The 15068-nt window shown below is 41.5% G+C and overlaps 1 protein-coding gene across 4 annotated transcripts in view; it reads left to right on the top strand.

Moving 5' to 3' along the window:
- Window positions 1-15068, top strand: part of pparg (peroxisome proliferator-activated receptor gamma) — a 148068-nt gene that overhangs the window by 126091 nt on the left and 6909 nt on the right. For all 4 annotated transcript variants that reach the window (XM_063068162.1, XM_063068160.1, XM_063068159.1 and 1 more), the window contains 2 exons: window positions 509-708; window positions 6499-6946. In XM_063068162.1, the coding sequence (XP_062924232.1) occupies window positions 509-708; window positions 6499-6946 (648 nt within the window). The remainder of the gene's footprint in view (window positions 1-508; window positions 709-6498; window positions 6947-15068) is intronic.

Here is a 15068-nt window from a genome sequence, read left to right as displayed (position 1 = left end):
GCCGGCTTACAATTAATATTTGAAACAGAAAAGAACTTTTTGTGTTTCAGTAGTCTACCATGTAATGTTGTTTAAACACAGAACAGTAACTTGTACACAGCAAGAATATTGACTGAGATTAAAAATTAGTCATAGAGCACTACAGCATAGGAAAAAAGGTCTTTCAGCCCATCTAGTCCGTGCTGAAATGTTATTCTGCCCAGTTCAATCAATCCACCGCTGGACCGTAGACTATAGCTCATCATACGCCATCCATCCATGTACTTGTCCAAACTTCTCTTTAAGTGTTGCAATCAAGCCCACATCCCCCACTCCCACTGGCAGCTCATTACACATGCACTCAAAGTCAGTATTATCATATTTTAATAAGCAAATAATATTAAGCCCATGGATTTCAGAATGAATAGTCCATCCCTGCCTTATAACTCTTTATGAATGTAATTTACTGACAGCCATTATTCTGTGGGACATATTTTACAACTAAGTGTCGTTGATACTGAATTTACAGCAATTAGATTTGGAAGAATGCCACAGGCTGAAAAGGAGAAACTCCTGGCTGAAATCTCCAGTGATACGGATCAACTGAACTCCGTGTCCGCTGACCTCCGTGCTCTTGCCAAACATATGTTCGAATCATACATGAAGTCTTTTCCTATAACTAAAGCAAAATCTCGTGCAATCATGGCAGGGAAAACAGGGGACAAATCGGTAAGTAGCTTCTCAATGCTTTTGTGAGTTAAAATTTAATTCACTTGATGAACAACCTCACACTGCAGTTGAACCTTGCAGAAATCGGGCTTAGCTTTTGAATCGCCTGGCTTATCTATGCAGTTTATTAATTCACAGCCTTCGGGTTACTGAAAGATGATGAGTCCTCATGTTTTGTTGCTTGCTTAATTTCCCTTTTCAGAGTCTTGGCTTTGCCGGCAAGGCCAACTTTTTTTTGCCTATCTCTAGTTTCCCTTGAGAAGATGGTGATGAGCTTCATTCCACCTTGCTGCATTCCTGTGGCGAAACTACACGCACCGTGCTGTTGGGGTGGGAGTTCTAGGATGCAGCAATATATTTCTGTGTCAAGTTGGTGCACACGTTACATGGAGCCTGTAGGTAGTGGAGTTGCCATGTACCTGAAACCCTTATACTCGTTCACAATGAAAGGTGCTGTTAGAGTAGTCTAGGCAAGTAACTGCAATGCTGCAGCTATTGTGCACTGTTTAGTATGGTGGTTAGAGTATCATTCAGATGGATGGCTTTGTCCTGATTGCTGTACAGCTTCATCAAAATGGTTGGATGTGCAGTTATCCTGGCGCTCCGAACTTGTGTATCTAGTGGGGTATCAGGAGGTGCGTCACTTGCTATAGGATTCCTAGCAACACTCCAGCTTTGTTGTTCCAGCCACAGCATTTAAGAGGTTGGTCTGATTGAGTTTCTGATCAATGGTGACCTCGCCCCAACCCCCTTGCCCAGAGGATGCCAATGGTGTGGGACATGACAATGATAATGTCAAGAGTAGGTGGTTAGAATTTGAAGACTATCGGCCTTCTGTGACGTGAGTGTTGCTTTTCATGTATCAGCCTTGCTACATGCAGGCATTCATTTGCTAAGGTCTTACAAATGGAATTGAATATTGTGAAGTCATGAGCATACATTCCTATTCCGACCGCATTGGAGGAGGGAAGGCCAGTTGAGGATGCTTGGGCTGAAGAAATTCTTCTGAATTGACCAGGAGGTGGGATGATTGATCTCTGGCAAACACAACCGTCTTCTTTTGTGCAAGGTAGACATTTGGGTGGCAGGGTAGAGATACGTCTCTACCAAAGGAGGTGAAAGGCGCTGCTTCCCTCCGCCAGCCTGCAAGTCACTCTACGGCAAGGGTGCAGCACTTGCTTAGCCCCCAGTGATCAGGTCCTTGTGAAGCCATGGAAGCAGGTGTTGGGCGGTCGTATGAGCAGCTGGTGCGTATCGCAAGTCCTGGTTATGTGTCCACTGATGCCAAGCAGACAATCTCTGAAAGAGTTTTGATAATGGCTGGGGTCACCCACAGACACTGTCCAGAAGAAGGCAATGGCAAACCACCTCTGTTGAAAAGTTTGCAAGAACAATCATGGTGATGGATAAGACCATGATCACCCACAGCACATAATGATGATGACGAAACATTTGAACACTTTCCCTTTGTCCACTGACTAGTTGAAACCACCACCAAATACTCTCACCTCACCTCTGGAACTTGGCTCCTTGCTGCAGGATTGGACCAAGTTAGCAACGACATCCTAAATCTTGGTCAGCAAGTTATTATTGAGTAACTCTTGCTTGATAGCATTGGCAGAGGGTACCTTCCATCACTTTGCTGATATCCGAGAACAGACTGATTTGGCAGTAATTAGCTTAAAAAAATTTGCTTGTTTTGTGAACCGGGCATACCTGATCAATTTACTGTTTATTCCTCTCTATAGATGCTGCCTGACCTGCAGAGTTCCTCCAGTATTTTGTGTGTGTGTTGCAGGTGCTGTTGCTATATTGAAGCAATTTGGCTAGAGGCACTGATGTTCTGATGTATTCAACGTAACCAGCGTTTTGCCTTTGTTGTTGTCAGTGTTCTCAGCCATTCCTTGATAACTTGTGAAGTGAAGCAATTAGCTCAGGACTGGCTTTGGTGTGGTGAGGAGCTCAGGAAGAAGCTGAGATGATCATACATCATCTCCTTGCAATATAACCAGGTAGCATTTACTGTAATTTCATAGTCTTCAGTCTTTAAACATACAATTGTTATTAAAGGGTGCTTTGGAGGGAGTGTTAGAAATTTTAGAAGTTTCTCCCATAAGTGGAATGTACCAGCAGACTAAAGCTTGTAAATCATGTTTTTGTGTGTCTGCACTTACTTTAAATGTGTCTCCAGGTGGACTGGGTTTGCTTAAAGTAATGGCCTGATTGACACGAACTGAATGTTTCAGTGACCTCTATATCCTCCCCATCAAACTTGACTTTGCCTTCTCTAAAATCCATTTGCTCCCAGACATGGGAGAATTGGTGGGCACTGCCCGTGGAGTGCAGCATGATAGTGAGGTTGACCAGAGGTGGATAAACTGACAGGAGAGAAAGGGAATGGAGACTCAACAGGAGGCATTACAACTCTGGTCTGCAGGGAAGAAATATAACCATATAACCATATAACAATTACAGCACGGAAATAGGCCATCTCGGTCCTTCTAGTCCATGCCGAACTCTTACCCTATCCTAGTCCCACCGACCTGCACTCTGCCCATAACCCTCCATTCCTTTCCTGTCCATATATCTATCCAATTTAACTTTAAACGAATAACCTCTTATATTTACATCAGCAACTATCAAGCTGACAGACACCTGCTCTTCAGTAAGAACATCTTCACCAAAACATACCAGTTCCATTCATAGCCCCAAACTCACGTAGGATAAGATTGAGTTTGGCAATAGTTGGTGAGGTAATTATGGTCTGGGTAATTTGCAATCCCCTACCAGCTCTTTGGACTGAAAAACCAGCCATGGTGGCAACTGTCTGAGCTTGTACGACAGGGTTGTGCTCTCATCACCAAATATTAGGTTGCTTTGCCTTGTGCTCCAGTGGAGACTGAGATTGCATACTGGATGGGACCATATGTATGATAGTGGTGTAGTTCACCAGGTCCATGCCAGAATGAATGTGCTTAAAACTCGCTCCTAACATAACAATATATGCAACCCTGGATACTCCTTTCTGGCAGGCTTCCCAATGTACCATAGGATTCATTTCTACCTACTCATCAGCATTCCCAGGGGCTACTTCATCAAAGTCCTCATCTGCATCTTCTGCAATAGAACTTGTATGTTACCCTCCTCCATACTGCTGTCTGCAGTTTCCATGCCCTCAACCCTGGCTGTAGGTCAATCATATCTCACGACTTGTGACGGGCAGAATCGTTTCCAGGCTAAATTACTCTCAGATTGCCAGCGTCTGGAGCAGTAGCTGGATTGCTAGATTGAACTTTCTTGGTACTTTCAGTCTAAAACCATCTGTCTAGGCTTTAGTTCTTGACTGTCCTAAAAGGAGAAAGGCAGGAGGAAGTGGGTAAGATTGAGACGAAACGATGGGGAAAGAATAAGAGGTAACTGTATGCACCATCCTCCGGTTGTAGGCATAAGTAGTCTGATAAAGTTGTGGGGTCCTTGAATTGCTGTTGTCCTGCGACAGCACTTCTTGTAGATGTGCTCAATGGTGGGGACATTTGAGTTGAAGTAAGCCTGGGGCTTCTTTGTGAGCTGAGAGATGTGGAAGTGCTGCCTCACAGACTGGGGAAATACTTCTTGGATCCTGTGGTTGGTTAGACCAGGTGCAGGATCTGCAGCTCCGTTGAGTTCAAAGGGATTCTAGTTTTATTAGTAATTTTGATCAGGATTTGTGGCATTTTAAGTGTGTTTTCTCTTTTTATCCTTTAAGTTTTGATAACTGCTTGCCTTGATTTTAATTGTAGTCGTTTCTAAATATTTCTCAGTACAAAGACATTTAAAAGTTGCACACGATAAAGTTTATGACTGGGCTTACCTGACTGCACTGTGCACTCACTGCTGGAGTGCAGCATGTTCTGACCATCAGCAAGGTCAGTCCTCCACATCCAGCCCAGGCAGGGAGGATGTGAAGAAACTGTAGGCATCAATTTTCTGGGCAACTAGCCCAGACAGATAAGAGCCACCACAGTACTTCACCCACAGAAAACTGAATGTTTTCACTATATTGGTCTTGGCCTTTTATAAACAGTTCATTATACCCTGCAGTTTGTAAACCAACGGAAATTCTGAACTTTATTTAATACTTCAATTGTTAGTAGCTTTAAATAGGGCGGTAAGACATTTACAGGTCTTTAATGTCCTTTTTATACCAAGGATGTGAGTAAGACTACAGCATATGTCATGAAATTTGTTAACTTTGCAACAGCAAAACCTGATAGTAGAGAGGGAGAAAACAGAATTACAGTAAGTGTGTGTACGTATAAAACTTATTTAACTACTTTATACATTTATTACTTATAAATTTCATGATGTGTGCCAGTGATATTAAACCTGATTCTGATTCTGGATCTGAAAGTGGTTCGCATTCAATCTTGCTCCCATTACTGAATGTAGGTCGTTTCCAAACAACTGCTGCTTCCTCAGTATCTATTGAATCCATTAGTGGTTCACAACAATTCCTCTAAGTCCCTCTCTGCATGTTAGGTTGTAACATTTATGACTCAAGTTTAATTACTGGATTTTGGATTTCCATTTTATGTACAGGACGATTGACTTCTGGCATCATTGTTTTGAGAGGCTGCATAATTTTGGGGGGAAATGTTTAGAATACTTCGAATTCTATGCATATTTTGCAAGCGTTTGCGGTTGTGATACAATAGCATTTTACAATTATGTTTAATTTCAGCGATGTCACCCGTTTTGTGACTTAATTGTTGATGGGAAAATCAATGTTCAGTAGAAGCAGAGCGAGCCCAGGGGTACAAGCAAGAATTGGTGTCTAGATCCACAATTTTTGTTTAATTCAGGCCTCTTCCCAAGAAGTTCATTGAAAGTCATTTTTAAAAGCAGCCTAGTTCATCTCCCTCTCTTCCCACCCTTTACAAAGCCAACATGCCTATCACAAGGCGTCCCGAGAGTACCCACCTGAGCATGCTATACTTCAATGTAACACAAAGAACCACACTCCAAATCCTCGCAGCTTGCTGGAATTAGGTAACACCAATGGCTTTGAATGAAAATACAAAAGGTAGTAGATTCGGTCCAGTACATCACAGGTAAAGTCCTTCCAACCATTGAACACATCTATGGGAAGCAGTGTTGTAGGAAAGCAGCATCTGTAATCAGAGATCCCCACCACCCAGGTCATGCTCTCTTCTCACTGCTGCCATCGGATGGAAGATACAGGAGCCTCAGGACTGGCACCACCAGGTTCAAGAACAGCTACTAGCCCTCAACCACTAGGATCTTAAATAGAAGGGGATAACTACACTCACTTGCCCCATTATTGAAATGCTCCTAGAATCAATGATCTAACGTTAAGGACTCTTTATCTCATTATCTCATGTTCTCGTTACTTATTGCTATTTATTTATATTTGCATTGGCACAGTTTGTTGTCATCTGCACTCTGTCTGATCTTTCATTGATTCTGTTATTGTTACCACTGTATAGATTTGCTGAGTATGCCCACAGGAAAATGAATCTACGGGTTGTATATGGTGACCTTTATGTACTTTGATAATAAAATATACTTTGACTTAGATTAGCTGCTGAAGGCCCAAGCAGGCATTTGGAATTTACACAGGGAAACTGCAGCTTCTCTCTTCCAGCTCCCCCATCCCGATTCCTCCCCATACCCATCACTACCCATGATGCTCAGAACAAATATAGAGTGAAATTAACTAATTTTGATTGATGCTGAATAATAAAAATATAATGAATGTCATTAACATAAGTTGTACTTTTCCTGTTCTAGCCTTTTGTTATTTATGACATGAATTCATTGAAGGCTGGCGAGGAACGCATCACATTCAAACAAACGCCCCTGCAAGAGCAGAACACGGAGGTAGAGATACGAATTTTTCAACGCTGTCAATTTCGTTCAGTGGAAGCTGTGAGGGAAATCACCGAATTTGCTAAGTCTATCCCAGGATTCATAAATCTGGACTTAAATGACCAAGTGACTCTTCTTAAATATGGAGTCCATGAGGTCATATTCAGTATGCTCGCTTCTCTGATGAATAAGGATGGCCTACTGATTGCTGCCGGCCAGGGTTTCATGACAAGAGAGTTTTTGAAGAGCCTAAGGAAACCCTTCTGTGACGTCATGGAGCCCAAATTTGAATTCGCTATGAAGTTCAATGGTTTGGGCCTCGACGATTCTGACATTGCAATATTTATTGCTGTTGTCATACTCAGTGGAGGTAAGAAATTCTGCTTTTCATTGTCTTAATTAAAAATCTATCCACATATACATTATTAAAGTCTACTCTATCACCACTTTTCTTTCCAACCCTTCTGGAAGCATTGAAATCCTGCTGGGATGCAGTTCTGCTGTATTAGTCAGTTTTCTGGCCATTGTTCACAGGTGAGCCTTGGGAATGAGTGATGTCTGTTCAAGCTCAAGGGACTTTCAGAGAACAATACTTCCCCTTGGCCTATGAGTGATAATTGCTCCTTGAGGTGGTGTAGCAGATGTGTTACATTAACAGCTTCGTTTCATGTCGGAACAATTTTAAAACGTGCAGTGCAGTAAAGCAACTATCTTGTTTCCAAGCAGAGTGATGTCAAAGAAGATGAAATTATACAATGAAATTTGTTAATAATATTGACAGCTAATTTAGCAGAAGCATGTCCCATCTTCTCCATAAAATTTATTAATGCCACAATTACATAGAAGCTGCTTTACTTCATAGTTCAGGTGTTAACATTAATACTTTAGACTAAGTAAGAATAACATATTCCTTTTTGCATAAATTTTCTACTAAGACATGCTCTCCTAGATTAATAGTGTACCTAGTTAACTATTAATAAGTTGGAGACATTATACTATTTAAACCGGCCACCCACTTTGCATTTTGAGCCTGGTTAAAAGTTGCTGGATGGATTTCTCGTGGTGAAAGGAGGATGGAAAAGTTGGCTGCAAAGTTGTTGGATGGGAGAAACCTCTGCTTCTGTTTGCTGCTGTAGATGGCTTTGGTCTACCTGAGTTTTCAGAGGTCTCTATCATGCAGTCCTCAGCCTGTCCAGCAATGGCTGTATTGGGCCCATGGGATCTGTCTGACAGGTTATTCACCGCATTGAACTTCCACCTGCTACCTGAACAAACCCACTCTCGGACTCAATCCCCTCAATCCCCAGAGCCCTGCAGGTTTTCATTGTTATTTATCTGTTTGTTTGTTTGTTTAGTTATTTAGTGATACAGTGCAGAGTAGGCCCTTCTGACACTTCAAGTAACCCCCTCCCCAAACAAACCTGATTAGCCCTAAGCTAATCACCGGACAACTTGCCTACCCGGTATGTCTTTGGACTGAGAGAAGAAACCAGAGGACCTGTTGAAAACTTGTGGGAAGGACGTACAAAGACTACTTACAGAAAAGTACTGGAATTGAACTTCAAACTCCAGAATGCCCCAAGCTGTAAGTGCATTATGCTCACCACTAGGCTACCATGGCAGATCATGTGCTGATCAGCTGAAAAACATAGTGGCCTAGAAATTCTTGAGTAGCTAAAACAATAACCTGAGACTGTAAGCTGTGCATGTATTAGTTTTGTTTGAGGGGCCCCTGAAGTCATTTTTTTTGTGTGCACAAGGCATAAGGTGTTGAAGGAAAGGTTATGAAACATGAGAAAAGGGCTGAGTGAAGAGATATCATCAGAAGTAAAATGGGAACACCACCTCAGGAATCTCAGCCCGGCTTTCCGTTTCAGGGTACTTCAGGCAAGCGATGACCATGGGGCATGCCAATAGCCCAAATGGATCCAATTTTTGCATCTTTATATTCTTATGTTTTTGGTCCTTTGAAACAATTTGATTTTTCAAACCTGAGTGCTTCCATCATCATCATTTTGTGCTATGCCATATGATGTAAGCAAACATGCTCCCATGACCATGATTGTTCTTTGCAAATTTTCTGGCAGAAGTTGGGGATTGCCATTGTTGCCATTGCCTTCTTCTGGGTAGTGTTTTTACAAGATGGGTGTATTATCAATTATCAATACTCTTCAGATATTGTCTGCCTGGTGTTAGTGGTCACATAACCAGGACTTCTGATTTGCACCGGCTGCTTATACGGCCATCCGCCAGCTGCTCACATGGCTTCACATGACCCTGATCGGGGGTGGGGGCTGAGCAGGTGCTGCACCTTGCTCAAGGGTGACCAGCAGGCTGGCAGAGGGAAGAAGCTCCTTACACCTCCTTTGGTAGAGACATATCTCCTCCCTGCCACCCGAGAGTGATTCCACAGTTACAACTATTAGACGTCCTGTGCACACCTACAGCAAGAAGAAGAAGAAGAAAGCCCTTGACTCCGAGTGGAGTCATCGGGACGCCATCATGATGATTTTTTTTTTAGCGGCTTTCTTATTTTTACGAGGCCAAGTTGCTAGCTCGATGCTCAACCCAGCATGGGTGGAGCCGGCTGGATTCAAACTCGGGACCCTTCACTCCGAAGTCCGGCGCTGATGCCACTACCCCACCAGCTGGCTGATGGCTACAGAAAGCTTTATATTTAATACCATGCACGTGATACCAAAGTTTGCAACTATTCCTGAAATAAATGGCTTGTTAGCCCAATTAAGAGTCAATTACACTGCACTAAATCTGGAGTCACACATAAGCCAGCTGGTTAAAGACAGCATGACTTTTGAGAACCCCCTGGGTGTTTACAACAGCGCATTTGCTTTTCAGTCACCTTTACCAATGCAAGCTTTTTCAATCCAGATTTATTTTGAAATTGAATGTTCTGTTTTACACCCAATTACACACACGTCGCAGTTTGAGATTTACTTAATTTCGGCTCCCAGTCACCATGAACTCATGCCAACATATAATTAATCCAATCATAACTACAGTGATACCATACTACCATTCACAGCAGATGTTTCCATCCTAAACTTTAGAATTGTTGCTTATTCCAAGAATATAGTTTGAAATTCAACTACCTCTGCAACTGAATCAGATGGGCACCAGCAACAGATAAATTTCAAATGTGTTTCCACCAAATCTTTCTTGACTTATAAGAAGCATTCATTGTTTCTATCTTTAATTATCATTAAACTAAGCAAAATTGAGGAAGTAGTAGTTTTTATCACCCAACTTTTATCTGCCTGTAATCATTACCCAGTTACTATTCATTAGATCTTGCTATACTTAAATTAGCTCTTAATTTTTTTATACAGTAGCAGTGAATGTACTTCAAATACTGCACTGTCTTTAAAGTCATGTGGTTCTAAAGTAAGCTTACTGTCAATGTACATATATGTCACCATATACCACCCTGAGATTTATTTTTGCAGACATTCACAGTAGAGCAAAGAAATACAATAGAATCAGTGAAAAACTGCATACAAAGTCTGTCAAACAACCAACGTGCAAAAGACAAACTGTGCAAAAGACAAACTGTGCAAATACAAAAAAAAATAAAGAAGAGATAAATAAATATGTAGATAGATAAATAAATAGATAAACCATGAGTTGTAGCGTCTTTGAAAGTTGTGATCAGTTCGGTGTTGAGGTGAGTGAAGTTAACTACCCTGGTTCCAGAGCCTGGTGGTTGAATGGTAATAACTGTTCTTGAACCTGGTGGTTAGGAACTAGAAGCTCTTGTACCTCCATAACCAATAACACAAAAGGTGACATGTAAGTGTAAACCTTTCCTCCATTTAGTATTATAATGAATTGTCTCTAATTGGGCAATGGCAACACGTTTGTAGAAACTGAGCAGGTAAGCTGAAGTAAGTCCCTCAATGTCATCAGGTTGTTTGTTGATAGTCAAAACTTCATGGTTAATCTGTCATTTTAGAATTGTTCTTCATGCGAATCTGTTAATAAGGGACCACTTTGTCCAACATTGAAAAAGTTAAGATTCAGATTGCACATTGTTTTTGATGATTGGTGAAATGAATAGACTATAAGGCCATAATACAAAGGAGAAGAATTAGGCTCTTCAGCCCATCAAGTCTGCTCTGCCATTCCATCATGGCTGATTTATTATCCCTCTCAACCCCATTCTCCTGCTTTCACCCTTTGGCACCCTTACTAATCAAGAGCCTATCTACTTTAAATACAGTGGATTCCAGTTAATTGGGGCACATTGGGAACAGATCATTTTGGCTCAAGTAAGCATTGCCCTGATTAGCTGATGTTTCTTGGAGATAGTTAAAAAGTTATATATAAAAAAAGACAAAGTACTGTAACTGAGTCACAAACCAGAGAAAATCTGCAGATGTTGGAAATCCAAAACAACACCCACAAAATGCTGGAGGAACTCAGCAGGCCAGGCAGCATCTATGGAAAAGAGTAAACAGTCGACATTTCGGGCCAAGACCCTCCAGCAGGACTCAGATCTCAAATCAGTGAAAGTAACTGAGTAACAAATTTTATGTATGTACATGAAATACGGAACAAATTAGAACACTATCAATGCTACTACAGTACTATAAAACTGTCTATTAGTTCGTAATAGTTATCAATGGAGGAATTTATCCAGTGTACATTGCCGTGTATGGGGTGTCTGGGGGGGCGTGGTGTAGCACCTCTAGTGAAGGAGCTTGTTGTGTCCATTCTGGGGCAGTTTAATCACGACCAGGCACTCTGCTTTCACCTGTGGCTCCAAGGAGCTGCTCGTATGTGACAGCAGCCACTACCCATACCCACACCTTCAATAGGCAGGCTAAACCAGGTGAGGACAGCCAGTGGGCCTTGTATCCCGGTTAATTAGGACATGCCTGTCCTAGCAAAGGAGATCAGCTGTGGCAGACTGGGCAGATGAGAACTACTAGATCCAACAGCCAAGAATACAACTCTGCAACGCTTCATGGAGAACGACGGGCATGACAAGGCACATAAGAAGTCATGGTTATCCCCTGCAACCAAGGAAGATCCCAGTTTGTGACAACTACTCATACCACCGGACTCATCTTCCCAGATAGAGAGAGTGTGACGGCCCAATTACCATGGCTTTTCCACTGTAAAAACTCTCCCTCAGACGTTTCACTGTCATCATTGGATACGTCAGACAACCAACACAATGCTGTGTTTTTTTGATTGACTGTAACTGAACAAAATTACTGCAGACTCCCAGTACAGATAATGAACTGCCTTCATACAATGCTTTTGATGAGCATTGCACCTTCCAAATCTTCATTTTCATTGTAACAAACAAGATGAGTGTTGATACCTTCAAATTCTCCATAGTTCCTAACTTGTTGAAGTAGTGAAATCATTTCATCTTCACTCCCAGCTGTTCCTGGCATCTCCAAGTTTGAATGCTTGAAACCGCAGTGAGCAAAACAACTCTAAGTTGTCTTAATGCTTATTTCTTGCCAATTATCAATGACAAAAATCACTGCTTTTTGAACAGAAACACATGCAGGTGATGTTATTTAACACTGTTCGGTCTAGGCAAGGTGCGTCTAACGACAGCATAAGTTCATGTAACTGATGCTGGTTGGAAGCTGTTCTGCGACTATCTCCTGTCCCAATTAAGTGACATAGTGTCCCAAATAAGCAAAGGGAACCCCGGCTATTTTCTTGGTTAGCTTTTGTTCTTTAAGAGTTGTCCCAAATAATCAGCTCCCCTGTTTAACTGATGGACCAATTAACCAGAATCTACTGTATACCGAATGACTTGGCCTCCACAGGAGTCTGTGGTAATAAATTCCACAGATTCGCCACCTGTGGCTGAAGAAATTCTTCCTCATCTCTATTCTAAAGGGATGTCCTTCTATTCTGGGTTTGTTCCTTCTGGTCCTAGACTCCCCCAAAATAGGAAACATCCTCTCTATTTCCACTCTATCTAGGCCTTTCAATATTCGATAGGTTTCAATGTGATCTCCGCTCATTCTTCTAAACTCCAGCACCATCAGAAACTCCTCATTAACCCTTTCATTCCCAGGATAATTCTTGCGAACGTTGTCCGGACCCTTTCCAATGCCAGCGCATCTTTTCTTAGAATAAGGGGCCCAAAATTGCTCACAATACTCCAAGTGCAGCCTGACCAATATCTTAGAAAGCCTCAGCATTAGAATAATGGAGGAATTATGATTACAATATTATTTCTACTTCAGTGACAGCCATTTCTCCGTCAAGGGCTTGTAATACTTTTACAGCTAGTTACAGCTGCTTTTAGTATCGATTTTGTCCTATTTGAATACAAATCTATTACTTTAGGCTAAAATTTGTTAATACATCTTTTCAGATGCACTGATAGGCCTGGTCAGCCTGTAACATATCATTCACATCAGGAATCATTTACTTATTTTAGTTATTTCGGAGACATTGTGAAGAGCCAAGTGATTAAAAATTAGCTTTATTTGCCACATGTACATCTAAATATCGAAATGCGTCATTTGAGTCAATGGCCAACACTGTGTGAATATGTGCTGGGGGCAGCCGGCAAGTGACACTGTGCTTTCAGCACCGGTGTAGCATGGCCAGAACTTACTAAGCCACACATCATTGGAATGTGGGCACCCAGAGGAAACCCACGCAGGCATGGGGAGAACTTGCAAACTCCTCACGGACTGTGGAGGGACTTGAATCCCGACCACTAGCATACTAAAGGGTTCAATATGAATAATCTCATTGAAAGGTTCACTGTTCATGCGAAATTACAGAAATCAGTGTGCTTGAATGTAAAAAGTATTGAGCTCATTTTTATTTAGGGCTCAATTTAAATGAGTTCATCTTAAATTCTTTTAAGTATATTATGTAAAACCACGATGTAATCCAGAATCAAAAGGAGGTATATGCCAGTCACTTATACCCTAATCTACTATTGGATGTACAGTACTGTGCAAAAGTCTTGGGCACATACTCTATTTATAGCTCGAGTGCCGAAGACTTTTGCACAGTACTAGAGTAATTGTATGTATTGCACTGTACTGCTGCAAAAAACAATGTCATGACGTATGTGAGTGGTGATAAACCTGATTCTGATTTGGGTCTCTATTGTGAACTGAGAGTGGGAAGGGGGCAGGGAGAAGGGAATCATGGTTGGGAAAAGTGCAAGGGAAGGGGAGGGAGCAGGAAGCACCAGAGAGGCATTCTGTAGTGATCAATAAACCAATTGTTTGGAATCAAATGACCTTGCTTATTGTCTCAAGCCTGGGTATGTCTATACCTGTGCCAGCCCCCCCAACCTATGGCACACCTTCTCAGCCACCTGTCCCACACCCTTCCCATGGTGCACAGCCCTCACCATTCCCAGCATCCTTTGCTCCTGCCAAATTTACAAACTCACTCCCCCGCCACACTGACAAATACAGTACTGAGCAAAAGTCTTAGTCACCCTAGCTATATACATGTGCCGAAGACTTTTGCATAGTACCATATTTGTATAATTTCAATTTCTAATGACAAATTGGTGGGAACTCTTAAGAAGGAGGAAGCTTTTTCAAAAAATTTTGCATTTTAAAGAAACTGTAGAAATTGCAATGGGTTTCTTTGGCACAGATATTTTTGATTTGTTTAACGGCTCCCTGTGCAAATGCAGATATTTCTAGCCAAGCAACCAAATACTCCTAACAAAAGCATCATGTAAAGTGTTTCAGCATTGGCTAGACATCACTTACCAGTGGGATATGCACTTTAGGCTCTCAAATTCATCAGCACAAGAACGTAAACCTGGTTTTTATCAGCTAACATCTACTTGGTACACAGCAGAATATTTTCAAGGGAACCAACATAACTGATAATGAGTTTCTTGTTGAATGGTATTCTGTGAATTTTGATTTGCTGTTTTGAGTAATCCATAATTCTAAAATCTTAAAATATATTACTTGGAACCATGTCTATCTGTGATCAGCTAGTTGTAGGGGAAAGAAGATGAGACAATCATATTTCTTATCAAGATTGCCCCTCTGCTGGTTTTCAAACAGGGTTACGTTCTCTTCTTTCAGTTAGTCCTGATGAAGGGTTTCGGTCTGAAATGTCCACTGTGCTTCTTCCTATGGATGCTGCCTGGCCTGCTGCTTTCCACCAGCATTTTGTGTGTGTTGCTTAAATTTCCAGCATCTGCAGATTTCCTCCTGTTTACATTACCGAATGTTTTGTCACAGAAAAAATTAATAATAAAGCTTCAGTGTTCTGTGATATGGTAACGTGACCTCGTGTCACTAATTTGAGAAATAAAATTGATGATACCAAGAGTAAATTAAAGGGGGAAAATGCAGGTCACAAAAGAAAGAAAATTGAAGATTAATCCATATATTTCAAATTGCTCTTCATAACTCTAGAACTGATAGTCACATCTTAACTATCTCCATGCCAAATAAAATGCAAATCTAGAATTCCTCCTGAGAAAAGTTTGACTGAAAATGTTA

The sequence above is a fragment of the Mobula hypostoma genome, chromosome 15 (genome assembly GCF_963921235.1).
Source record: "Mobula hypostoma chromosome 15, sMobHyp1.1, whole genome shotgun sequence".
Taxonomy (NCBI): Eukaryota; Metazoa; Chordata; class Chondrichthyes; order Myliobatiformes; family Myliobatidae; genus Mobula; species Mobula hypostoma.
This window is presented reverse-complemented; position numbering and strand designations above follow the sequence as displayed.